The 27,113-nt window shown below is 35.3% G+C and overlaps 4 protein-coding genes across 4 annotated transcripts in view; 2 read left to right on the top strand and 2 right to left on the bottom strand.

Annotated features, from left to right (window-relative positions):
• LOC130635998 (ragulator complex protein LAMTOR4-like) overlaps positions 1-8,957 on the bottom strand; it is a 48,392-nt gene extending 39,435 nt beyond the window's left edge. The window contains exon 1 of the mRNA XM_057445567.1: positions 8,951-8,957. Coding sequence (XP_057301550.1) covers positions 8,951-8,954 — 4 coding nt within the window. The 5' untranslated portion in view covers positions 8,955-8,957. The remainder of the gene's footprint in view (positions 1-8,950) is intronic.
• On the top strand, positions 3,449-13,562 carry LOC130635995 (RNA-binding protein FXR1-like). The gene is made up of 10 exons (XM_057445562.1): positions 3,449-3,686; positions 3,758-3,810; positions 6,275-6,526; positions 6,727-6,792; positions 9,747-10,131; positions 10,210-10,404; positions 10,487-10,573; positions 10,683-10,982; positions 11,125-11,344; positions 11,674-13,562. The coding sequence occupies exons 1-10, from the start codon at positions 3,633-3,635 to the stop codon at positions 12,471-12,473; spliced, it is 2,412 nt and encodes an 803-aa protein (XP_057301545.1). The 5' UTR covers positions 3,449-3,632; the 3' UTR covers positions 12,474-13,562.
• A 1,104-nt stretch (positions 13,563-14,666) lies between these two features.
• Positions 14,667-15,735, top strand: LOC130636882 (uncharacterized). Its single transcript, XM_057446730.1, has 3 exons — positions 14,667-14,795; positions 15,020-15,358; positions 15,460-15,735. The coding sequence occupies exons 1-3, from the start codon at positions 14,667-14,669 to the stop codon at positions 15,733-15,735; spliced, it is 744 nt and encodes a 247-aa protein (XP_057302713.1).
• Positions 15,736-16,333: 598 nt separating this feature from the next.
• LOC130635997 (aspartic and glutamic acid-rich protein-like) lies at positions 16,334-17,694 on the bottom strand. Its single transcript, XM_057445565.1, has 2 exons — positions 17,512-17,694; positions 16,334-17,421 (listed from the first exon to the last, which is right to left on the bottom strand). Exons 1-2 carry the CDS (start codon positions 17,612-17,614, stop codon positions 16,415-16,417), a joined length of 1,110 nt encoding a protein of 369 aa, XP_057301548.1. The 5' UTR covers positions 17,615-17,694; the 3' UTR covers positions 16,334-16,414.
• Between the last annotated feature and the right edge of the window lie 9,419 nt (positions 17,695-27,113).

Here is a 27,113-nt window from a genome sequence, read left to right on the forward strand (position 1 = left end):
ATGAAATTAAATACATCAATAATCTAGTCTAACAAAATCACGTCTATTCCATTAAAATCGTTCAACTTTAAGTGATCTTCCAGGTTATCTGCATATAAGACACGGCACTCGTCTAATTTGATGTTGTACCACGTGATAGCAACAATGTGCCATTCATAATATCATACAGTAATATTTCTATTTACTCGCTATTTACTCGCTGTGGACCGAACCACGGACCTTGTTATTACGAAGCAAACTCCATAACCACAAGGCCACGCGCCATTGCTGACCTTTGTTTGGTCGTTACGCGAATTGAACTTTCAAGTGTGGTATCGAAAACAAAAGCACTATGGTTCAGTAATAGTACTAGAGATGATCGCCTTTCCATACTTCGAACTCGTCGCAATCTGTGGATTTCCATGTCTAGCTTATAGAAAACAATATAGATTTTTTTTTTTTTGGAATTATAATATTTCAAACGAAATGGTTTTTTAAATGAGACTTTTTTTTTCCAAAAGTAAACCCCCTGATTACAAAATTCTTTTAAAGCTTGTATCTTGTTACCAGTACTTTTTTCAGACATATGTTCTTACTTATGTGTTGCATTTTTTTATGCTCTTTCTAATGATATAAAACAATAGATATTTTGTGAGAAAAAATGTTTTTATTAGGGGCAACCTTATTCTGGTCTGTAAAATACAATAGAGTAGTTACTGTTATTGATTGGGTCTAAGACTTGAATAGTTTCTATTTATCATAATTACGACTGTGCCAAATGTCATGCTTGTTACTCAATTTGCACATAAATGTCATTTTTTGGCAGTATATATGCAGATATTTTATAATCTGCGAAGATTAAAAAAAAAGAATTAAAAACAAAAATTAAAAAGTGATCTCCATTAGAATTTGCGAAATACATTAGAGGTGGAAGTCTTAAACGAAAGCAGACTTCCATTACAGGTCACTTGGTCTTGAAGATTATTCCACACTTTTGCAGCTCTAAACGGGTGGGCTTTTTTGCCAAATTCCGTGTTGACCAAGGGAAGTGTGAACCTGTTTTTTGAAGCTCCTCTTGTTTGATGATTATGACAGTTTTTTGTCAAAAGGAATTTTGAGCGCATGTAATCAGGAGCAATGTGATTTATGGCTTTGAAAACTAATATGGCATCGTTTTTGATGAGTAAATTATTCATTAAATATTCCCTCTCTTTCCCAAGAAAGGTATGGACACAATAGTTTTTCTAGTTATCTACCTTGGGTGGCACAAGCCCATACCGAAGAGCAGTAGTTGAAATATGGCATGACAAGTGCATTAATTAAAAGCTTTTTTGTGTGAGGTGTTAAACAAGATGCAATGATTCTAATTTTAGAATCTTTAATTAGTATTTTTCTATTTATGTCATTAATGTGCTCTTCCCATTGCATTTTTGATCAAATGTTACCCCAAGATATTTAACTTTTTCGCTCCTCTTCAAAGGAATACCCATATAGTTAATAGATTGTTTCAGTTTTGTCCGTATTAAAAGTCATTTTGTTATTATTCAGCCAGAGGTCGACTTACGAAAGTTCTAACTCAACCTGCGAGACAAGGGTATCCAAGTTTTGATGGGATGAAATAATTATCGTATTATCTGCATATAGCTGGTGGTAGTTTGAATTGATGACAGATTTTAGGTCACCAATATATAAAAGAAAAAGCAGGGGCCCCAACACAGATCCCTTCGGCACCCAAAAAGCGTCTTCATGAAGCAGATCTGATCTTATGTCGTTTACAAGAGTCAGCTGTATTCGGCCCGTTAAGTAGGACTCGGATCAACCAAAGGCGGCATCTCTGATGCCAAAACACCATAGCTTTTTAACAAAATTTTATGATCAACAGTGTCAAAACCTTTTTTAAGATCAATGAGCATATCACAAACAAAGTTTTGTTGGCCGAGCTCAGTAAGAATAAAATCAGAGACATCGACTACTGCAGTTTCTGTGGAAAAGAGTTTTGTCATTTAGGAAGTTGTGCTCAGAAATAAAATGAGAAATTTGCTCATGCACTAAACTTTTTAAAAATTTTCATAGGAATTGGCAGAATAGAGATAGGCCGATAATTAGTAGTATCTGTTTTATTGCCACTTTTAAAAATACGCGAGACCCTTTTAGTCTTCCAACATTTAGGTACATAACCAGTAAATAAAGATTTTTGAAAAGACTTAATAAATAAATACTGACGAACCTGCTTTTAGCAGTCGCCAACCAATTCCGTCCTAGCCTGTAGCTTTATCAAGTTTTAGTGAACTAATTTCTTCGACACTTTTGGTCTCAAAAGGAGCTCATCGAAAATCGTGTATGCTAACAGGTGGATTAACATTAGTAGTGCCAGAAGAAAATTTTGAGGCTAGTTTGGCACCAACACTGACAAAAAATGAATTGAATGTGTTTAAGATTTCTTTTGGGTGAGGTGTTTCTGTACCATCGTTTTGGACTACTTGTTTTATTGAGGTAGTATTGCCTGACTTATGAGGAACCAGTTTTTTTAGGGTTTTCCAAAGTTGTTTTGGCCGTTTTTAAAAGTCCTGCGAAACGTCATTATAGTACCCGTTTTTGAGTCGATTTTTACTCCAAATTTGCCGCAGTTAATGCGGCATAATAAGCCAAAAGTGAGTGCCAAATATAGCCAAAATGCGCCTCAACGCAGGCCTTTTATTTTCAGTGTGAATTTAGCTTTCAGAAGTGTAAAGAAAAGGTATTGAGTGAGAACCAGAGGCTTCACCACTTCCTTTTCCCCCCAGCAGACAGACACGCAAAATCAAAATTTTAAATTCTTTTAACCCATGTAATCGCACGTTTACGAGTGCAATTAGGAAATAATCGAACGAGTATTTTTTTTGCTTTTAATTTTCCGAGTCCGTTCGGACGAGGATAAATTTAAAAAGCAAAAAAAAATAGGAGTTCGATTATTTCCAATTGCACGAGTAACCATTCGATTACGAGCTAATCACGCAACGAACTATTTTTGTAAGAGTAGCACAGGATGTCAATTTCAATGTTTTGATTTTTTTATTACCCGATTTATAATTAGTTCGATTCATTGTAAAGATATCTTTTTTTGACATATCATAAAACGCGAGAAAAATTTATGGATATGAATCCAGAAGCAACAGTAATTACTTTTAACGACAAGTAAACATATACAACAGTAAAAATTTAATCTTATCACAACACAAAATTAAAACTATGAAATATGTTTACTTCATTCCTCCTCTGAGGAAGAATAAATGATCAGTCTTTTTTTCTTTTTTTTTTTTTGGTTCGTGGGAAGTGGTTGCCAATGAAACATACATCATATATATTTTTTAAATTATCGGCGCTCCCTAAAGAGTGCAGTTAAGAATTAATTGCACTCCGCATAGTTGCAATTACGATATAATTTGCACTGTAGAAGAAGCGCCAAACAAGAAAAAATAGGTCATCGTGTGATTACTATCAAAACAAAACCCATGGCATTTATTTTGATCACGTGTGTGTTCATTTCATAACTTCATGTTGCCCATCAGACCCGTCTAAAATAATATTTTATTCCGCATACCAACATTCCCTTTTAGTATTCATGGCCAGGCTGGAAAAAAGTTTCCGTCCAAGCAAGCGTGCAAGTAGTAAACATGGAGGAAATACAAGTGGAAGTGAGAAACAGACAAAACGGTGCATTTTTCCCCGTAAGTCGCAGATAAAATCCTTTTTGTTAGAATTTTAAACAAATTTCAAATTTTTCTCTTGACTTGTTTAGGCGGAGATCAAAAACATACACAGTGAAGAGGCGACTGTGGAATTTTATCACAGGTAAAAAAAGTTTATATTATAGCTAGCCAGTTCTTTCCTTATATATAAATGTTATACGCATCCGTCAATGAGGCGATATTCAAAAACATTTGGTGTTAGAGTTACCTGACCAGCCCTATTTTTAGATCGCAATTTTTGACATGCGAAGTTAAGAGTTATAAAAGCGAAAAATATTCTATTATTGTTGTTTCCTCACAGTACCCACCATTATTATTGGCTTCACTTTAAAATTCTGGCTGTGCATGCCAAGGGTCCTAAGAACTAGTTAAAATGGTGCACAAACGAGGCGTAAGTTATTAAATATCAGTGAAATCTAGTTAACTAGGCTTTTTTAATGATATCAAATTCAGTTTCTCTCAAATGAAAGCTTAGATGCGAACATATGTCAAAGAAAAACTCTAAATTTGAAATCCACCTCAGCAAACCCGAAATTACAATTGACCAATGAGCCCAAAGTTGCTGTTGTCACATCTTACTCTTTTATATTAAGCAAGAATTAACTGTATTTGTTCAAATGAGTAAAGCCATTCGCACTTAAAACAAAGAATTTCCCAATATTGACCGTATGAGCGAAGAACAATAGAATTAACCAATCTAAAAGCACTGTCCATATTTTAACTGCAGAAAAATTGTTCGAGACCTAGCGCAATTTTTTCCACCTTAACTATTCAGATTTTCTGGTGGTAACAAAAATTATACTGGGTCTCCTGGCTAATATCAGTGCAATAGTATGGATTTCTGGCTTCTCAACTCAAATGATTCAAACACCACATATTTGTGATGCCCATCTACTGCACTTTCTCATAAATCTAGCTAACTTGGTTACAACTTGGTTTGCTAACTTTAATATTGTTAGTAGGTGTTTTTCTTTGAAGCATCAAATGAGAAAAATTTCCCCTTTTTTTATATATAAATTATGCTGCATAAATTATGATGTCACATTTAAGTATAGCAAATTTTCACATTTTTGGTCATAGGTAATTTTAGACCTGTTAAGGGATGTGCATTCAAACTTTATCAATGCATAGATATTATAAAGGTGAATTGATTAGCATAAAATTTTTTTGCCAAAATGACATTCCTTTGCTCGTCCTAGGCCTTTTATTTTTTTACTCATGACCTGATAACTTGGGATCTGCATGTCCATTTGCAATCAAATTTGTGAGTAAACATATAGGGCCTATACAAGCCTACTAAATATTGCATGCAATAATTAAACTTCTCTTTCTCATTAACTTTGTTTTCATTTTAAAATTGTATTTGGAAATCTGATTGGTTGATAAATACCCATTTGCTGTGGTTGGACTTATTCCAATTATTACAATGAATGCTGGCCAATGAGAGAAAGTTAGTAGTGTGCTAAAAATGAATGTGGCCATATGCAAATGCTTAGTTATGTAGAACTAAGCGAATGTGTGAACCCACCTTAAGATAGTCAGTCGGTTAACGGCCAGCATCCAGAACAACCCAGATCCGTTTTCACTCACATTAAAATATTGTAGGGAAAAAGTACAGTCCAAATCATAGCTCTGCAGCCATCCTGGGTATTTTTCAGTCTTTTCCATAATTAAAAATAAACATATTTACCAAAGGACAAAAAAAATCGCCAATGACTTCGTCCACACAATACCCCTAAAAAAACCCTGATCCAGGCTATTATTGGCATGTGTTAGTATTTGGCAATATGAAGTGTGAACAATGTTTTCTGATTGTCAGTTTTGCCTTCGCCACCCCTTTTTAACCACAGGCCCCCCCACAGATCTGGGAAAATCTCAATCAGATCTAGATGCCCACTGTTACCAACTGCAGGTCAGACATAAAAAGAGTGCTACATTCATGAATTCGCCTCAGATTTTATGAGGGTGCTGACTTGCCAACATTGCAGCATATATAAAGGCTAGCTCTAATAATATTTTAAAAAAATACATGCTTTTTATATTAACTCCCAAACTTTTCCAAACTAACCCAAATTATGCAATCCTGTGCAAATTTTTTGCAGATGTTAAAAAACGCTATATACTGGTTAATTTAAAACCCGTAATTGAATTTTAAAACAAAATCTTCTACCAATTGCAATACAAAATTCACAAACTGGTTGTATGAAACCATTCTCCCAAAGATAAAAATGTCTATCAAATTTTTTCTTTTAATTTTCTGATTTGTGTTATTTTAATGCTTTGGTTGAGCTAAATCGCATTTACTTAGTTTCTTTTTTATACATTATAGGCATTCGCGTTAATTTCCTTTATGTAATTTTATGCCTTGTTATTTTTATATTTTGGAACATTTGGAACAGTTAAAATAGAATTGTTTCAGCTTAGGTTAATACAACCAAAAAAAATCTCCCTGTAAGTGGGTGTGCATACAAACACTAAGAATAATAAAAAATAGCAGTTAAAGTTATTCCTGTGCTTTTGCATTATTTATTTCACAGTTTATATTCTTGTGCACTTAATTTTTTTAGCCCAAACAAATGGATAAGAGTACCACTATCAGAAATAAGGAAACCCCTTCCTTTGTCTCAAGAAGCTTTAAAGTTTAATGATGGTGATGATATAGAGATTTATGCAAAGGAAGACGATGGCGAACCAATGGGCTGGTGGGAAGGAAAGGTTGTATCCAGACGGGGTGGATTTTTTGTTGTTCGCTTTAATGGTCTTGATGATGCTTTTAATGAAATTGTGCCTTTGGAACGTATTCGACCTCTGGGACAATGGTATGTTTTTGGTAGTATTGATCTTCATCCTCTTTTTTAATTTGTTTTTTGAGGTATTACCTTATGTCACACACCCTAAACTATTCCAATATCTGTTGGATGAAATTTATCTGAAATATCAAAAAGGACATGCACTTACGAAATGTTGCTTTTTATGTTTATTAATTGATTATTTATCTAATTATTGGGCATAATTTTAGGCAGCCTGTTTCTCGTGGAATGTATTTTAAGTGTATGATAGATGTACCGCAGGATCTACGAACTATGTAAGTATTGTTTCCTTAACCCTTAGCCTACATGTCCTGGACCAAGTCCCGGACGGGATCAGTCTCCTGTTAAAAAAACCCAGCCCCGGACAGGTCCGGGAATCGGTACGACCCTACTTTGGACTCGATAACTCGAAAACGGGCCGTTTATATTTAATGAAACTTTAGCGTCTTAAAGAGCAATAGTTGGGCCACACTTTTGTGAAGTTTGGCGCCCCTACCATTTACACGCGATCCATAATGGCAGAAGCAAGCGACACAGTTTTTGCTAACAAAAAAAATTTCGAGATTGATGCCAATGTAGACAGTGATTTCGACGAAGAAATTATTCCAGATGGAATTGGAGAGAACGAATATAATATTTTGTTTGGTTCAGACGATAAGCTGTCTGATTTCGAAGGCTTTGAGGTAGAATTTGAGGCTAGGAATGACCAAAATGCTAGCGAAGCTGAAACTGAAAGTAGACGTACCAACCTTCTACATGCTCAATCCACCAACAAGTCTGTTCCAGAGGGATTTGCAATGGACAAGTGGAATCAAGGAGACACAGATCAATTAATAGAGGTACCATTTACTGGCACACCTGGGTTTAAAATCCAAATACCAGAAGATGCTAGTGAACTTTTTTTTACAACTTTTTTTATCAGATGAGATAATAGATTCCTTGACTTTGGAAACAAATATGTATGCTTTTAACTACCTTCAGGCAAATGCAAGGAATTTTGGAGAACATTCCAGGTTTTTATAATGGCCTGAAAATGGAATAACAAACAACAAAATGGTAGCTTTTATCGCACTTAGGTACTTTTGGGTATTGTAAAAAAAGATTTAATTACTTCATATTGGAGTATCAATAGTACATTATCAACTCCATTTCCTAGAACAGTTATGCCCAGAAATGAATTTGAAAATATTTTTTCTTTCCTTCATTGCCGTGACAACAATAAATATGCAACAAAGGGACAACCCAGATACAATCCTAAAAAAAAACTTGACTTATGAGGTATTGGCAAAGAATTTTACTGATGTTTGGATGCCACGCAAGAACATTTCGATTGATGAAGGGACTGTACCATTTAAAGGGAGAATACATTTTAAATGTTGTAATCCTAACAAACCCGACAAGTATGGGATCAAAACTTTCAAGCTATGCGACTCTTCAAATTCGTATTGTTGTGTGTTGGACATCTACGTTGGTGAAGTCCAAAATGATAGACCAGCTTCGCTATTTGGTAAAACATGTGACCTAATAATGCAACTTTCAAATGCTTATCTGAATAAAGGTTATGTTGTTCATATGGTTAACTTCTATACATCACCATACCTGTTTTACAATTTGTTATCACTGAAGACCCATGCATGTGGTACTTCTCGGTTTACCTCGAGAAATAACTTCTGCATGCTTTTACCCATAGAACCTGTAAGTGGTGGAAATAAGTTCTTTTCAGGCTTCTCAATCTGGCAATGGTATATGTCTATATAATGTACTCAGAATGGGTTGCAATAAAAGGAATGAAAAAACTTAAGCAAACCAATTTTCGAACAGAAGTTGTAAAACAAATGATCCAGTCTGCTGCCCCAGATCCTACCTCATCCACTCGGGGTGGATGACTTTAGTTCTAAACCAGACCTTCAGGTTCTGGTTTAGACCTTCAGCGACTATCTGGCCGTCACTTTCCAAGAAAATTAGAAGAAGAAACTGAAAACCGAATTAGTCGTTCGTGTAAAGTTTGCGTCCCTGTTGAGAGATTGATGGTTTATGCTACTAGACGAAAACGTAAACCTCCTGGTCACGAGACTTCCTATGAATGTGCCCAATGTGAGGTAGCATTATGTGTAGCACCATGCTTTAGTTTATACCTCACATTCAAAAACAATATGAGAAGGTTTATAAAGCATGGACAAAAACTTCATAAGAACTTTTTAAACTTTTTTTTTTTTTATTTTTACTTTTTTTTTTAACTTTACCAAATAAGTATTGTTGTTTCAGAGTCAAATAACATGTTTATATACAGTTTTTATGGCTATTGTTTATACTTACATAAAGGTTTAGTTAAATTTATCTAAATATTTTTCTAAGAAGGCATGTTCATTGTTTTTTAAACCGTGCTGACTGCATTTTTTTAAATCTAAATGAAAAAAAAAATAAATACTGTATTCATAATATGACCTTTCCAAAATGGGCTCACTGAACTTCTAACTCTTTGTAGAACTTCAGATATCTAAATTTATGTAGCGGTGTGTAAAATTTTCTATTGTTGGGCAAAAGTGGCTGGTTTGTGGGAACGATTTGTCAAATGGGTCCTTGGCAGTGTCAGGGTTAAAGATATTTCTATTTTTAAGTTTTTCTAGTATTATAAAGTTTAAAAAGGCATGTATTGTGCTATTTTTTTATTCACACAATTAAAATGATTTAAATAACTCATGACGCAGATGCCAGGAGTATCTACAATTGAAAATGTATGCAGTAAGAACTTAAACTTTCAAAAGCACAATTGAATACTTGACAGGAGATCAGTTGTACAATCTTATTCATCTACATATATGGAATATGCTATATGCTGGTGCAACAAAACAAAGCTTTAAAAAGTTATGCTCTGCCGAGGGGAACAAGTGACTTTTTAAAACAGAGATTATTAGAGGGGTGTCGACTTTTTAAAATTGAACTTAACTATGGCCGGGTGGGGGTGGCTTATTTTTAACTAAAATATTTACTTGTTTACAATTTTTATTAAACTAATTGCTTTAAACAAAATAATTTTACAATAAAGCCTTATCTTTCAGTATTTCAATGGCACCAGTCAGTGGCAGTGTAAACGAGAATAAAAAAGGCTCCCTTATCATTTTGTAGAGAAAAATGCACCAAGAAGCTTGTTATCAACTATGAAAAACTGCAATTCGTAATTCTGTGTAAACCTGTTGAACTTTGCATAACTCTTATCATTAATATTTAGCTGCGGTACTGATGTCCATGGCACATTTTGTCAGCAAACACAAGCTTCGTCTGTCTTTTACCATGGCGATTTAAATGTTCTTGTTATATTGTCAGTCAGAGAGGACTCAATAAAAAAAGCAGCCATATTAAGTGAAATGCATTTTCGAAGTTTGCGTACCAAATTGCTATTGCGATCACGCAATGAAGAAGCTGTAAAACAACTCGACATTGCTAAAAAACAGGCACAGCAAGCTCCAGTTTTTGAACAGTTGACACTTCCAGAAGACTTAGTTGGTTTGGCTATTGGAGCACAAGGGGCCAATATCCAAGCTGCTCGTCGTATACCAGGAGTGTTGTCTGTAGAAGTGGATGAAGCAGCGTGCACATTTAACATCCTTGGGGAGGTATGTTCTTAGCTATATATTCGTAGATATTCCAAACAGGCTGTTTACATATACATGTTGCATTGGCATATATTGCAGAACGTGGAATGTGTCAAAGAAGCCAGATGTTTACTTGATTTTGCTGAAGAGCAAGTCTACGTTCCTAGAGCTTACGTTGGTAAAGTTATTGGTAGAAATGGACGAATTGTGCAGGACATTGTCGATAAATCAGGGGTGGTAAGGGTAAAGATTGACCCTGAGCCAGAAGAAAATAAATCTGAAGAAGAGAAAAAGGTAACATAGTCATTAACTTCGCATGTTATCATTTTCACACATCTTTAGCTTTGTCATGGGTAACTGTTATTCATCAATTTAGAAAGATGTACCATTTCTGTTTATTGGCACCAGAGATAATATCTGCAATGCTAAGATGATGTTGGAATACCATTTGTCTCATTTAAAGGTTAGTTTTATTCCCTATCTGACTGTTTTTTTTTGCTAGCATTGTTTCTGTGCGTATTATACTTATAACCACAATGATTTTAAATTAATTTTTTTTTGCTCTTGGACAGGACGTAGAAGAGTTAAGAAGTCAGAAAGACAATATTGATCTGGAATTGCGTATATACGGTGTGAATCCCTCCACAGGTCCATTCTTCCCACCACCTGCTGAAATGCGTCGTCAGCACGCATTAAGTATTACGTCACAATACGATGGTATTGTACGGGACCGAACACAAACAATTGAGAGCTATGCAGGTGATCTAGCCGAACTGCCTGTTTACACCAGCAATCCTTCAAATCGAAATCCTTTGTTTGGTTTGCGTGTAAGAACAAATAGTGAGACAGAACCTCTTAAGAAAGATGATAAGGTAAAGTAAAAACGCAAGATTTTAAAGAGCTGTATTATAATTAGGTCCATGACTGATCCCCATTAAGCTTTTCCCGGTATTTTTCATAATTTTTATACCTCACTAAACCTCTCACCTCACTAAACTCTTTTTTTTCCAATAGACTGGTCGTACCTCTCCGCTTGGGAAAAGCCATTCACCAGATGGTATTCCACAGACCATACACGAAGCTGATTCGGAATACTCTCAGGAGATTAAACCAACTGGTAGTCAGACTTCGTCACGTGGTCGTGCTAACAGCAAACGTGGATCGTTCCATGGCAACAGAAGCACTCATGGTAGACAACGAGTTAACAGTGAATCTGAACGCGAGAAAAGTGAAGGTAGATGTCTTCTCGATTATAGTTTGTTTGCAAAGTTGAATAGTTGCCTTAGATGACATAGACGACATAATTGAGTAATTTTTTTGAATGACTTTCAGTTTTAGTATTACGCAATCCGGATAAAGTAATTTTCATTTGCCGAAATTGTCTGTTAGTTTATCTCTTGCAGTATTTAATATGCGAGCACCTGCCTTGTGCCAAGGGAGGTTTGCTTGTCTCAAGGAGGTTTGCTTGTGCGAAAGGTTCCAACCGTTTTGTACTTATTTACAGTAATGGTATATGATCAGCTGCTTTTATTTGTTTTATCTCTTATTTATTGTTTTGTTTAGCAAATGAGAATCTCGACTGGCGTCGTCGTGACGAAGCAGCAGAGGTAAAAGATGAGTCGTTGGAATATCAGCAACGAAGGAGAACTAAAAGCGAAGGAGAGTCGTTACCAGAACCAAAACAGATTCAGATTAAGCAACGTTCGGCCACAAACGCTGGGCACCAGAAAGCTCCTCCGAACAGCAAGCAGAAGAACGATCACCCCAAAAATAATCACCATCAAAAACAAAACCGCGATAACGCGAAGTCGGATGAAAGAACGACGTCCACGCAGCATCAAAACAAAAACAAGAATCAAAATAACCGCCCCAACCAACCACGTGAGCATCGTAAGATCCTTCGTCATGCCAATAACCCAAATAAACAACAGAACAGACAGATAAAGGGGAAGGAAGCGACGGATGCTAAACAAAATGGAAACACGCAGGAAGCAGAACAAGAACTTACCTCGGAAATTAAATCGTCCGTTACTTCTGATACTGGGCAAGTAAAATCACCCGCTGAAACTGCTGTTGCTGCTGATGAAAAACCCGCTAACCCTGAAAATCCTGGGGCAGCAGCACCCCAACATCCTGCGGCAGCAGCACCCCATCATCCTGCGGAGAAAGCACTTGAAAAGAAGAGCTGTGTAGATTGCAAAACGAAATCGGTAGGTGTATTGAAAGATAACAATAAGAACGAGATTGTATCCGAATCTGAGAAAGACTTGACGTCGAATGGTCCCTTACTGGAACTTAAAAATGACGTCGCCGTCTCGACGGAAAAAAAAGACGCGTCTGTTGAAATCAGTCAGCAGTCGTAGAATGTTTTTCATCCATATATTTGATATTTTTATTTGCTCTGTTAACATTTTTCACATATTTCGTATTAACTTAATTTTCGACGTTAAAATGTTTCGTATTTTTTTTTTTACTTATTTCCGGCGTGATTAAACAAAGTAGAAAGGGGTGAAATTTTGACTCTTACAAGAATTACAAGAAACAGGTGAGATATCTTTTCTCCAAAACTTAAGGGAATAAGTAGAAAAACGTTTGTAATATACAACTGAATTTTACTTTGCCTATTATAAAGCGTATATACCTATAATTTTTTACGTGGATAATTGACATCACTGCAAAGAGTATAATATAATCCGGGTTTATATCAGGAAATCAACAGAAAGCGGGAGAATTAACAAAGACTAGGTATGCTAAGGGGAAATCGTATCATCAAACGTTTTGTGTCAGCTTTTGTGATTCAAAACGTATTCTATATTATATTAATCCGAGAATTCTTTGAATAATTTTAGTGACTTAGTTGCAATTTTGAAAACTGGAAAAAATTCGTGGAATTTAAAGGCGGTTTTTGTGCAACTGCTGTTATATATTGTTTTGATAATGAAAGGTAGATGTGATAGGTCGTGTTTTAATATATTGTTGTGGTGTTCGAAGTTCATTTGAAAGTGAAGGTTAATGTTTTACATATCGCAGTCTCATTTAAAATTACATGGATCGTTTGGAAGACTGTAAAAAGGCGGCTATTTTTATTTTTCTATAAATTGTGTAAAGAAAAAAACCGTAAAAATGTTAAGTGTGTGTGACCATGTTAAGATTCTTAATTATTATCGTTAGTTTATTTTTTTAAGAGTTACGTAATTGATTACAACTTATGGCCCAGTACTTACTGAGTCCTAAGTTTTAAAAGTAATATCGCTTATTATGATCAATTATGCTTTTTTTGCAACGAAATTGCTGAAAGGTGGACAGAGCATTTATCTCATTGAGTTTTTACAATTTTATTACTTTTCATCAATAATTATTATTCAATACAACGATTATATAGTTGCTATTTCTTCACGTGTATCATATTGTATTCAAGAAGTGAAAAATGAAAAAGAAGAGTAATAATCGTGCATATTGTCATGCAGAGAAACCTCTCTGAACAATGTATTAGACGGTCACCTTTTTGGGTTTTTATGGACTTTTCTGTGAAAAATGTTTTATACTGTGTGAGGCACAGCTGGGTGTGACTAACAAGTGTTAGAGGCGACTGTGTCAGGCGTTGGTTTATGAATTGGCGTGGTGGCTCACACCCCAACTTTCTAGTAAAATCTCTGCTTTTTCTATTTTTTAACCGAAAATATCGTCCCACTGGCTAGTCGTATGATAGAAAACTATATCATGGAGGAGGGGTGCGGATGCATTCAAAAAATACCTTCGTAGTAAGGGGGAGGGGGTGATATTGTTCGTATGTTCTTGAAAAAAGAAACAAGAAGTGTGCTATAATGATCACCAGATGTGTAAATATAATCAGGGTGGCCACTCTACCTGGAAATACATGGAATCTATTTCGCCTAGAAATATACATTGAAAAACAAGGGTTTTCAGTAAAAACTCCTGGAAATACCTGGACAATTTACTACTTAAAAAAAAGTGGCCACCCTGATAATAACCTAAATTTAGCAGTATGTTAGAAAAAAGGGGGGGTGGGTTGAAGTACGAATAGACAGTGGGTTATGACAAAAAAAAATTGATTACCCCGTATTTTTTTAAAAATTACTTTCTATAGTCTTACAAATAGTTGCATTCATATTCTTATCAAATTTGACACAACAACATCAGAAATAAATCGATTTTGGGCCATTTTGGGCACTTTACGGACTAAAAAACACGTAAATTTGGCATAACCATTTTTACCCAGTGGTACAAGTAGTTTTTCACAGTATGCCTAAAATTGTTCAGGAGACAAGGAATATTTTGATAAGTTTAAATAAAAACGACAGCATTGATGATAGATTGTATTATAAACTCACACTTTCAGACACTCCACGGCGCCTCGATTCTATGGTCTTCCTAAATACATAAACAAGGAATTCTAATACGATCAATCGTTTCGTGTACAGGATCGCCTTTGTATAATTTATCAAAATATTTAGCTTCCATTACACAAAAAGTAACTGTAAAAACTCGAAAGAGTGTTCAGAATTTATCAGAAACATTCGGATGGAGGATGACGAATGTATGGAATCATTTGCATATCTTCACTGTACACAAATGTACCGATAAAGGACACATTATGTATCATCAGGGAATTGCTGCTAAATGATGATGAGTATGACAAACTAATGTCCTTAGTCGAAAAAAAAGTATTTATTTGATAGTAACTTCTTTACGTAAACTGACGGTGTGGCTATGGTTGGCCCAACTTCCTCCATGGTAGCTAAAATATATATGCAGGCTCATGAGACTACAGCCTTAACAAATGCAGGATGTGGATGACGATCTTAATAATTAAAAGAGCACATCTGGAAGCATTTCATGAACATATCAATAATTTACACCCGAAAATCAATTTACAATTGAACACGAGAATAACGATACGCCTCCTTTCCTAGACACTCCAGTGTCTCGCGACGGCGGTAACTTATCAGTGTCAGTATACCGCAAATCAACTCATACTGATCAATATCTCAACCACACGTCTTATCACCAAATGTTCTGCAAAGAAAGTGTAGTGTCCTCATCCCTGGACAGAGCAGTCAATGTAGTCAGTGGAGAGAATGACCGAAAGAAAGATTTATCTCAAATAAACAACGCCTTACTTGCAAATACGTACTCGAGACGAAGCATTAAAAAGGTTGAAGAGAAAACCAGGAACAGAACTGATAAGAACGGTGACAGGAAGGATGCAGATGAACCAGCAGCTATAGTGTGTATGCCATATATACCATAGATAGGTAACATACTTCGTTGGGTATTAAAATATCATAAAATAAAGACAGTGTTTCAATCTAAAAACACGCTACGTAGTATACTGTCATATCCGAAAGTCAAAATACGTTAAAGAGTAAATGCAATATTTTCTACGAAATCCCGTGTAAGGATTGTGATGCTGTTTATGTCGGTGAAACAAAACGAATGTTTAAACAACGTGTGCAAGAGCACAAAAGAGCCGTACGCAACGCAGATACAGACAAAAATGAGATTGCGGACCATAGCTGGAACAATGATCATATTATTGACTGGGACAATAAAAAGATTATAGACGAGTTGGACAGCAAGAAAATTGAAAGAAACCATAAATAGTTATAGACAGAACTACTCATATCGATAGTATTTCCTATCAACTTCCAGAATTATGGTTACCTTCGGAAAGCGAATTTTGAAAAAAGTACAAAATTTTTCGGGACAAACGTAACATAAGCGAAACGTAACAATAGCGAAATTTTAGAAACAGGAAAGATTTTTCAACCTATTGCTTCCATCTGGGTCCGTGAAAAAAGTTAATTACTTTAAAATTGATTTCAATACTCTAATTATTTTCTTAACTAATAAATAGCCAAATTTACTATATTCCTCATTGATCAAAAAGAAAATTATAACGAATGCACAAAATTTAAAAAGTAGATCAACGGCAGAATTTCTATTGTGGCGTCCTAATAAAGCCGGACCTATATCCCAAAATATTTGGGGACTCCATACCAATAGAAAAACTCACCGCTCTAAAGCTTCCTCTGTACATTACGCCATCTTGGAACGTACTACACCGCTCATTACGTCCAACAAGCGATGAGTCGACTCCAATAGTGTTTACTTTTCCTCTCGTTTATTGGACGTTAAGAAACCCTGGGTACGAGGTTGCAGTATTACGTACAAAAAAGGTTATTAAAATGAAAACAAAATATTTATTTGCTCATGCTTTTTTCAAAAGATATGTGCGCCAAAAATTTGGATTTATTACACGTAGATAAAACTTCGTGTTTGTTTATTTTTCCTCGGTTTTGTCTGACTCTTCAGGAACGTTTTGGGTTTCGTCAGACTCTTCTGCGGGGAGGTCTTCGGTTTCGTGAGACTCTTCTGCGGGGAGGTCTTCGGTTTCGTGAGACTCTTCTGCGGGGAGGTCTTCGGTTTCGTCAGACTCTTCTTCAGGAAGGTCTTCGGTTTCGTCAGACTCTTCTTCAGGAAGGTCTTCGGTTTCGTCAGACTCTTCTTCAGGAAGGTCTTCGGTTTCGTCAGACTCTTCTTCAGGAAGGTCTTCGGTTTCGTCAGACTCTTCTTCAGGAAGGTCTTCGGTTTCGTCAGACTCTTCTTCAGGAAGGTCTTCGGTTTCGTCAGACTCTTCTTCAGGAAGGTCTTCGGTTTCGTCAGACTCTTCTTCAGGAAGGTCTTCGGTTTCGTCAGACAGACCTTCAGGGAGGTCTTCGGTTTCGTCAGACAGACCTTCAGGAATTTCTTCGGTTTCAGCCTCTTTTGGAGCATCTTCGGTTTCAGCCTCTTTTGGAGCATCTTCGGTTTCAGCCTCTTTTAGAGCATCTTCGGTTTCAGCCTCTTTTAGAGCATCTTCGGTTTCAGCCTCTTTTAGAGCATCTTCGGTTTCAGCCTCTTTTAGAGCATCTTCGGTTTCAGCCTCTTTTAGAGCATCTTCGGTTTCAGATTCCTCCTCGGGGACATCTTCAGATTCGTCAGATGCCTCCTCGGGGACATCTTCAGATTCGTCAGATGTCTCCTCGGGGACATCTTCGGATTCGTCGGATTCATCCTCGGGGACATCTTCGGTTTCCTCATCAAAGAACTGAAATTCCTCATCTTCTGGGATGGCTAGTTCCATATCTTCTGAGATGTCCTGAGGAATGTCTTCCTCCTCATCGGCTTCATCTTCAGGAGCATCTTCTTCAGGCTCGTCGGCATCCTCCTCCTCGTCCTTTTCTTCATCCTGGGCTTTATTTTCAGTTTCAGCAGTTTGGTCAGCAGGAGTTTCAACTTTGTTTTCAACTAAAATATAAATGAAAATATAAACTTCTGATTCAAGTACCTTGTTCATTTCCAACACTTTTACTTATTACTCGACATTGTAGAACTTACCAGCTGAAACGTCTGCGACCTCTGCAGTTTTCTCCTCTGTGTTTGCTATTGGTGCTGCTAAAGACACAGCAAATAGAGCCAAAAGTACGATAAAGACCTTCATATTGGATTATTTTTTTAAAACGTTTCACAAAAAACTTTCAACCGTTTGCTCGTTTGAGTAACTTGTATATGAATGTTCGTGTCGCCCTTTTTTTCATTTTATAGAAATTTAATTACAGCGTGCTCAATGAAATGAGACGATGCTGACATACTCAAAGTATAAGAACATGGTTTCCAGTAGTGTTGTAGAGAAGCAACTTCTAAAGCAGTTGTTCTAAATCAATTTTACAATTTTAATTATTCCGCATGGAAACCGTCTCACGATATTGACATCAATTGTGACATTAGAAACTAATTACGTGGTAATTACAAAAAAGAAATCCATTGAAGATATGCGTAATTAAACATTACTGACACGTTTCGACAACCGCGTACTTGTTCCTCTCCCTTCCGCCACAATATCGGTCAAAAGAAGGGGACTGATAACTAATGGTTGTCATAGAAGACCAAAATCTCAGAAAGGAAGTAAAACAGAAGCTTAACAAGCTCGTACATGTTCTTCTATTTCCTTTCACTATTCCGGTCAAGAACAAGACTGGTAACTAATGGTTTGTCGCCGAGGACAAAACTTTCCATGAGGAAGTTGAAAAAAACTAAAAAATGATTAAATTTAGAGTTAGGCGAGGCAACAAGAGCAAGTTTGCCTTGTTTATTTTGATCATAGATATACGTTTTTGTGAAGATTAGATAAATTGGAGTTCAGCCTTAGCCGAAACATGTTTATGACATGTTTATTTTAGCTTACTCTAGCTAATATAGACATGACCTGACTGTAATTCTTTGCGTGTTTTTTTTCTTACAGCGACATTTTACCTCCCCGGGTGTTTTTTTTTTTTTAAACGGGCAGACAAGTTGGTTAAGGAGAATGTAGATGCTCGACCTTAGGATATGATTCGAAGTTATTTGAGTCTTGCGTGCTATTCAGATCTTATATAAAAATAAGTGAAAATTCCTCAAAGATGATAAAAAAACATCTACACGGAAAAAAAAGTTTGGACAGGAGGGATTGTATTAGTAGTGCAAAATGGATTCGAAGTTATTTGAATCTTGCGTGCTATTTATATCTTATATAAAAATAAGTGAAAATACCCCAAGGATGATAAAAAAACATCTACACGGAAAAAAAAGTTTGGACAGGAGGGATTGTATTAGTAGTCCAAAGTGGATTCGAAGCTATTTGAATCTTGCGTGCTATTTATATCTTATATAAAAATAAGTGAAAATACCCAAAGGATGATAAAAAACATCTACACGGAAAAAAAAGTTTGGGCATGGGGGATGGTAATAGTAATGAAAACTTGAAAGTATATATGGCTTTAAAAAAACTTTTATTTTACGAACAAAACCAGCTATTACAATATTTTTGTCTAATGAGAGATTTGAATCTTTTTAATTAGCGATGTTCGTAAAGAATAAATGGCGCAAAAAATTGTAATTAAAATATGGTTAGACATGCCTACAGTCGCAGTAATAACTGACAATGCTGCAGCAACTTGCTCCCCATTACTTCTTAAAGAGGAAGTATTTTTAAAAGAACGAACTATTGATCAAATTGAAAATCTATGTACTCGGCTAGATGAAAATAAAAAACATTGTTAGTGTATTTATATGTAAAACCCTTTTTTCATTTTTCATCCTTTTGAGAATGTCTTAAAAAAGTGTAACTCGGTGAGGCCAACACAGTTAATTCCTATTCTTCACCTAAAATTTCTTTAATCAATTTTGTTGTTTTGATTCTCAAATTCTGAATAATGTCATTAAATGTACGTTCGCCGGTAAAAAAACATTATACGACGGCATCATTTACTCTTGCTAATTACTATATAATTAGCGAGAGTAAAAAATACCGTGAATGAGGTTGATCATTACACGCCTTTTCTGCTCAAAGCGATAGGTTGCTGCGATATCACTTATAGGAAGATAATATATTAGATTAGGAGTGACAATAAATAAAAGTAAACATTCAATACAAATTTGTAGCATTTCATTTGAAATGCTGCTTGCTTATCTCATTAAAAGTTCGTTCCCAAGCCGAAAAAGAAGCCCTGGAAACTAAAAGCAATCACGCGTTTCTGAAATAGAAACCCCTATTGCCTAAACTCTTTGTTACCCTGTTTCGGGGTTTTGGGTGTATTTTTTTGACGGGACAACGAGATGAAAAAAATAACAAAACATTTGAAACATCGTCCCCAGGGCTTCTTAGGTTTTTTATATTGGGTCAAAACCGAAAAAGTTTTGGGGACCTGGTTAAAAACGTTTCGTTGCTTAACAGACTATGTGAATGAATGAAAGAATGATTTTACAAGAAATAAATCTTACAGGATGCCAACATCGACTGCATTGTAATAAATCTTATTTTGTGTACGAAATCTTCACTTGTAGCGATATTTTCAAGGGCCCACTTTTCTCATCATTGGGACAGCTTCATAAAAAACAGTGGAAACAGTGGGGTGGAAACAGAATGTGCAGATTCAAAAGTTCAAGGTTTATTGAGGAGAATTCAGACGACTGTCTGAAGAAAATAGAAATGTAAGGCTGGGTCAAATGCATCCAACATTTCATCCAACATTTTGGTTCGAATTTTGGATGATGTTGGATGAAAATTTGTTCGAATTTCGAAAATTGAAAATCGAAAATTTGCAATTGAGTTTCGTTATCCAAGGTTCTATTTTTAAACCACCTTGCTTTACCCAACACGTTTCATCAAACATGGCGTGTTCATTCATTTGACTTTCACCATGGAGGACAGCTATCATGATTTTTTTAAACGAGTTATTGGATTTGTTTTGGAGTCTTTTTCTTGCTTTTCCCCTTTCTTTTTTTCGACCTTATTTTTGGTCCATACAGTCTTTTCATCAAGCTTTTCTTTTCTTTGTTTTTCAAATGTTTTACCTGGTTGGTAGGTATCGTCTTCTGCATCACTGGCCATAGCTGTCATCCTGACTTTTTCTGCTCCTTTTCGCTATCCACAAATGATTTTTTCCACACACACTCTCAATTTATTTATTTATTTATTTATTTACAAGTATTCCATTGAGAAAAAAAACATTCGATTGTCAAAAACGTTCGAAAATGTGTTTGGAAATTCGAAAATTAGATAATATATCTAAGAAATCGTAAAATGACTTAAATGCATCCAACATAAAACTTCATGAAAAGTTGTTGGATAAAGCTAAAAATTTTGGATAAGTTTGATCGAGATCAAACTTCATCCAACATTTATTTTTGATCTGTTCTAAAACTACAGACGAATGTGTAGACGAGTACAGAAGAGTAACAGACGAGTACAGACGAGTACAGACGATTACAGACTAGTACAGTCGAGTACAAACGAAACACAGATTATTTTTTAGATTTTAACAGTAACGTTGAATTGCGTAAAATGTATGCGGGTATTGAAATGACAACCATAGAATAATATGCAAGTCTCATATTCATAACAAAGCTATGTACACCTCAAAACAAATGTGAACTATCTTTTTCTAATAAATTTGCCTCTCTATTCAACGCCCTCTCTAAAATTATAAACCATTCGAGGGGTTTTTTATTGGACAAAATGGATATAAAATTTTGATCGTCAAATATACTCATTTAGTACATACTGAAACATTTGATAACAAAAATAAAAGTACAACATTTAAATGCTGATGATATTTACTAAAGACACGCCCTTTTTTCTTTTTTGAATAAACACCTCTCTCATTAAACGCCTCTTTCTATTTAACAATATTTTTAAAACAACAAAATATAAAACACTGCATTCCATCAAAAGCACCCTCTAAACTCGTGCCCAATTATTTTGTCTTTTCACACCCTGAGGCAAAAAAGTAGGATTTTGCGCTTAAACGAAAGTTTTCTTAATGGAATAAGTATGGAATAAAAGTAAGTAGCTTAAAAAAAACAAAACACGTGAACACAATCTTCATTAAAAAAGAAAACAGAAGTTTTAGCTAAAAATCGTTTTGAAACATACTGAGTTTTCAAATAAATTTAACAACAACACCTGACCATTGTAATCGTTGACCAAACAGCCATATTACTAACGAGCTGTTTCGATAAGGTTTGAGAGAAGTACACTACCGGGTTTTCGAAGAATAGCCTGTTTTTTATAGCTATATGTTGCACATCTAAATGGCAATAAGTTGCGGTGAAGTCATAAACGAATGTAACAGGTCCAGAAGGAGATACCCCTGTTATTCGTCTATCCATGTGTTTCACAATCACCTTGTTTGAAAGTGTGCGGCATTCGACTTTCATTTTTTTTCTGGCACCCATAGCATACCGACACATTTCCGGGTAGTAAAACAATTTCATAGAAAAAAGGTGACATTTTAATTTGCCAATTGTTGACGTGCGAAAAGTTTTTAATGATTTTAATGAGGGTGAGCATTACTGCTGGTGAGCATTACTCATTTTCTAAGAATCTAAGAATCGCTTTCGTTGAACATCTTGACTACTTTCTAGCGTCTTCTTCTTTGCGTGGTGTTTTTTTATTTGATCTTTCTTTAGGCCGGTTTGTGATATTGTCGAATCCGTTTCGATTGCAGCAGTTAAACCTCTTCGTGCTTTACTTTGCATGGTTTTCTATTTAACCTGCACGAAATACGCGAAACACATGTTCAGATTCACGGCTGCAGCTTTTGTATGTTCGCATATTAAGAACCATGTATGAGTTTTTCATTTGCATTCCAATAAATCACGATTTCTTGAAGATGGTGATATGATGTGCGGAGTTGTGGAAGTTGAACATTTTACGGTTCGCATTCTTGGATCACCTGATTCAGCCGTAGTTATTCCTTTTACATCAGACAGGATGTCCACAGCTTGCTGGAAAATTTTCTTTAAAGTATCTTTGGGCTTGTCCGTTAATATATCGGTTCTTCTGCAGATATTGGAATCTCCGGCTTTTCATTGTTAGGTGTACAATTAGATAAAACAGAATCTGTCGCCAATTCTAGTACATTAACTTCCTTATCTTTTTTTCTGTGGTGGTGAATCGGTCGCGTTGTTTGACAGCTCAGTCAGATCAGGAATTGTAGGGATATGTTCCATTTTTTGGTCTTATCCCTCCATTCTCCAAAATGTGAGGGCACACTTCCGGTATAGTGGTGCCAAGATGAACGGTCCTTTATCGTAAAAAGCTTTAACCAGAGCTTTATAATTTCGTATATAAAGTTTTTTGAGTGCTTTTATGACATTCATCAGTGGTTCGGTTTTATGCTGTCCCGTGGCTGTAGTCTCAGAGTTACTGTCTATTTCAGATTTTGCAACGTGATTGCTCCATTCAATCGGGTTTTGCCAGTATGTGTCACAAATTCCACAGTGTCGCTGCGCAAACTTTGTCATTTTGTATTTCATTGATGTTGCTCTATATTCATCAAAAAAAAAATTAAAAAAAGTAGGGTGAGCTGAGAAATGAAAACGAATAAGTAAGTTTTCTTAACAATTTGATACATTATTATTTAGGTATCAGATTTCATTCTTCTTGTATTGGCTTTTCCATTTTTGTACGCTTCAAAAAACTTTTGTTTGTTTTTTTCCAGTTCAAAAGAGTATTAGGTGGGGAGCCAAATAATTTTGCCACTTCTTTATTGGACCTTCCTTTCTCCAACTCCAGCAAAGCTTGTACTTTGTCCCCAAATTTTTATCGACATGGAGTAGCTTAGCCGTTTTCAGTTTTAAACGAAAATAAAAGAACTCACTGGCTTAAGATTGCTTGCGATTTCTCTTTGTCTTAGGGGCTGTTCATATTGAGGCGTGGTGGCTCGGTTGACCGGGCTGGCTCGGCCGAGCGGGATCTCGCTGCTATTAAGAAACACATGAAAAAATAAAAATGTGTTCATATGACAGGCGAGCCAGCCCGCCTAGGCGAGATGAAATTAACAATAGCTTCATTGTTTATGAATCTTTTGTAAAATGTAAACAACTTCATATGAACACGAGATGAAAATCACCCCGGTTAGCCAAGCCAGCCCGCCTCCATGAACAGCCCCTTACAAAAAAATCAAAAACATTCAAATTCGACAGAGATTCAAATTACGAAAAACAAAAACATTCGAAAGTGTTAATGGTATATTTACACTTAAAAATTCGGATTATAGAGAAAATATGGCCGAAGTAACCTAAAAGTTAGTTCTAATTGTAGATGTTTTCAGATTATAGAGATCGAATAGTAGAAAGTAAATTATGAGAGTTTCTTAAAGAAAATTGACGGTGACGGTGACGGTGACGGTGAATTTGTTCGGATTATAGAAAGATTCGGATAATAGAGATTCGGATAAAAGAGAGTCAACTGTATAAAACAAATTTCCTAGCCGACTTCTTTCTAGTATATTTTACCTCAATGGCTAGCCATTTATTGCGAAAATTATTTAATAAACGGTCAAGGCCTTGCTCCCCCTTGCTCTCATAGAGCCCTTCAAATATATCTTTCATTATAATTTTTATTTAACTCTGAGGGAAAAGCAATTTTCGTAGTTTATTTTCAATGTTTTTTTAAAATGTATCGTAACCCAGCAGGTGACTGGAACAACTGCCGCATTCACCTAAAATCGCATCGTCCGTTCCTAATACCCTCAAGACGAAAGTGACGGTTTCTTTCGTTTAGCTACTTGCCAGAGATATGTGAAATCTTGAGTTTCTTGGTGTCTATGTAACATACTTATCCCCAGGATCCAGGGACTTTTAGGCTTGTCTCTTCGAAGCACTGCCAGGTTTTCAAACACGGTCGGAGTGAAGTAATGACCAGCAATCTGGTATGTCGTATCTGCTGATACTAGAGAGAAACATTTTTAAGGAGCTTTCATTGTACAAAAACGTGCCATATCTACTAGCGTTTGTTCGAGCAACAGAACCACTGACGGTTTTTTAGCAGCCCGAAACACTATTTCTTGCACAAAAGGCTGGTCGCCATCAAAAATATCGAACCCTTCATCTTTTTGTGAAAAACTAAGATAAATTAACGAAGTGAAGTCATCATCTTGTTTCTTTTTATAATTGCAACGGTAATTATAAATTTGCTTTGCATTTGTGACACCTGCCTGGTCCTTTAATATCGAGTTTCTTGACTCTTCGATTTCGTCTAAAATAATACGTGGAGCTTTGCTGCTTTCACACATCTCCTTTTCCTTACACTCTTAGAAGAAGGGTTTTGTAGTAATTATTTTTGCATTTCCATGTGCAGTGGTTGATATGACTTTGCTAACTTGTTTCAAATCAGTATCAGTTAAGTTTTCATCGTTATCATCCCTTTTCCCTGATAAATCATATGTTAGAAATATCAAAGAATGAGCATATAATCGTATTTTGTCGTTTTTTTAAAGGTTTCTGATATATTATCAGCATATAAATTGTATGGATGTTTTATGTTTAGGTTCTTTTGGTGCAGTAGTAAAGTCACTGTGTCCTTAACTCTATATGGTCATCTTGTTGCTCCCAAATCTCTGTCATATTTATCTCCCTGATGTCTACACTTTTTGCAATAAACAGGAAGCGTTGTGTCATCGTTGTAAAGTTCGATACAACTTGCGTACGAGAAGAAAACAAACTACTTGTCACTACCTCCTTATATTTATCACAGTGTTTAAATATGTGGTTTACTCACCTGTGGCATTTGATTTCATGTCTGAACTGTCGGTTTGCGTTTTAATTTCAATTTTTTTAAACCCATTTGCATCCCAACCTAAGTTAATGGTGTTTTAAATTATATTTGAAATTTTCACTGCTGGGGAGTGAATATTTTAAGAAACGCACCTCCAGTTATCACAAAATCGTCATCACTATCACTAATTTCTATCGCTTCCTTCTGAACATTATAAAGACCTGTTGTAAAATAAATAAAACAATTAAATAGAAGCAGCTAAGCTTATTCGTACTTATTTTCGCGCATTCGCGCAAAAAAGTTGCGCCAAAATTAATACAATTTGAAATACATTCATTATTGTTATTTTTAAAACACTTTTTATAAGAACAATTCTATAAGAACATAAGGCTAGGAATAGGTCCTACTTTAATGTTTTAGTAAACTAATTTTTGCAAAAACTTTTTTTCGCGAGGTCCAAAAAGGGAATATAGTAATAATTTTTGAAGTTTTAACCTATTTATTGAGATAAGGCATCCTTTATACTAGGCTTTTTTGTCACAAAGGTTGACCATTATTTCTATCAAGGGAACAAGTGTTTCATCAACCTTTTTTGGACTAAAATTTTTGCGTTTTCATAATTCATCCATTTGTGCAATTATAATTAAAAATGAAACGTGAAATAATTATGTAGCCAACCACTTTTATGAAATCTATGTAAATCGAAATAATATTATAAAAACATTCAACAAGTGCTCACATGAACAAAACTGTTTGTTTTTTATATTTATTGTTGTTTGTTTGTTATTTTATATTTACAAATCGAATTATACATCAAACGAAAAGGTGAATTCCTCTACTTTTCCTATTTTTAACAATCATGTAGCGTTCTATACCTTTATGAGAAGTTCGGGAAAACTACATTATTTTAAAATTTTAAAGAATCAGTTGGGAAACTCACTATTCTTTTTATGAAGTTTCATTTTTAAAGATGGAAAAATCGTCCGTGATTACCTGTACTTGTCTGAACTTGTCTGTGATTCGATTCGTCTGTAACTAGTTTGTACTCGTCTGTACCTTATCGGTAAAAAAAAAGTCGGCAAAAAGTGACTAAATTTTGGCTAGGTGACTAAATTTTTTACCGACCAATTTTTTTACCGACATTTTTTTTTGCCGACCGAAAATTTTTACCGACTTTTTTTTTACCGACTAGTAATATTTGCCGATTTTTTGAATTACTTTTTAACCTCCAATTTTTTAGTTTTTTGACTTTCCAAAGTGATTCCAGGGATTCTAATCAAATTTAGACTTTGTCGTTTTATGAAGCCTCATCCGCAATATTATACGGAGTATACACCAAATAGCGGAGCTCCGCTATATTATGTCTTTGTATACACTAAGTTTGAACCAATTGAACCAATAGCTTTCTCTTAAACCCACGTGAGATGATAAAAGCAAATAATTTCTCGGTTAATGATTGGTTCAATTATGTATGACCATATTTGGTGGAGAGCTTTTTCACAGAGTTAGTGTATAATGATCCTGTAAAACCAAACCTGGTAAAGGAGAAAGAAAATTAAAGAAGTTCTTTTGAATTCCTACTGTTTAATTTAATGCTAACAATAGTATCTTTGTAATATAAACATCAAAAACAACATAATCAACAACAACAAACTGTTCATACAAATAGCAGAGAAAAATAAGTAAATATTTTAACAACGAAAAAGGTTTTCAATTCTTTCCAAGACAGCATTAGCAGATTCCACTGCTTCTGTTATACCAGCAGCTTTGAAGCCATTTAATATCATTTTATCTTGAGCACATAAGAATTCATAAAGTTTTGAAATCCATTTAGCATGCATCACCTTTAATTCGGTTAGATTAAGCGACACTTTAATATCTGCAGGTCTTATGCCTTTCT

This window comes from Hydractinia symbiolongicarpus, chromosome 3, assembly GCF_029227915.1.
Source record: "Hydractinia symbiolongicarpus strain clone_291-10 chromosome 3, HSymV2.1, whole genome shotgun sequence".
Lineage (NCBI taxonomy): Eukaryota > Metazoa > Cnidaria > Hydrozoa > Anthoathecata > Hydractiniidae > Hydractinia > Hydractinia symbiolongicarpus.

Coding starts and splice junctions, on each gene's coding strand:
- LOC130636882 (XM_057446730.1), top strand. CDS start 14,667: ATGTATGGAATCATTTGCATATCTTCACTGTACACAAATGTACCGATA. Junction 14,796..15,019: donor TGTCCTTAGTCGAAAAAAAA/GTATTTATTTGA, acceptor ATTGAACACGAG/AATAACGATACGCCTCCTTT. Junction 15,359..15,459: donor CAGATGAACCAGCAGCTATA/GTGTGTATGCCA, acceptor CACGCTACGTAG/TATACTGTCATATCCGAAAG.
- LOC130635995 (XM_057445562.1), top strand. CDS start 3,633: ATGGAGGAAATACAAGTGGAAGTGAGAAACAGACAAAACGGTGCATTT. Junction 6,527..6,726: donor ATTCGACCTCTGGGACAATG/GTATGTTTTTGG, acceptor GCATAATTTTAG/GCAGCCTGTTTCTCGTGGAA. Junction 10,574..10,682: donor ACCATTTGTCTCATTTAAAG/GTTAGTTTTATT, acceptor GCTCTTGGACAG/GACGTAGAAGAGTTAAGAAG.
- LOC130635997 (XM_057445565.1), bottom strand. CDS start 17,614: ATGAAGGTCTTTATCGTACTTTTGGCTCTATTTGCTGTGTCTTTAGCA. Junction 17,422..17,511: donor GGTCGCAGACGTTTCAGCTG/GTAAGTTCTACA, acceptor TTTATATTTTAG/TTGAAAACAAAGTTGAAACT.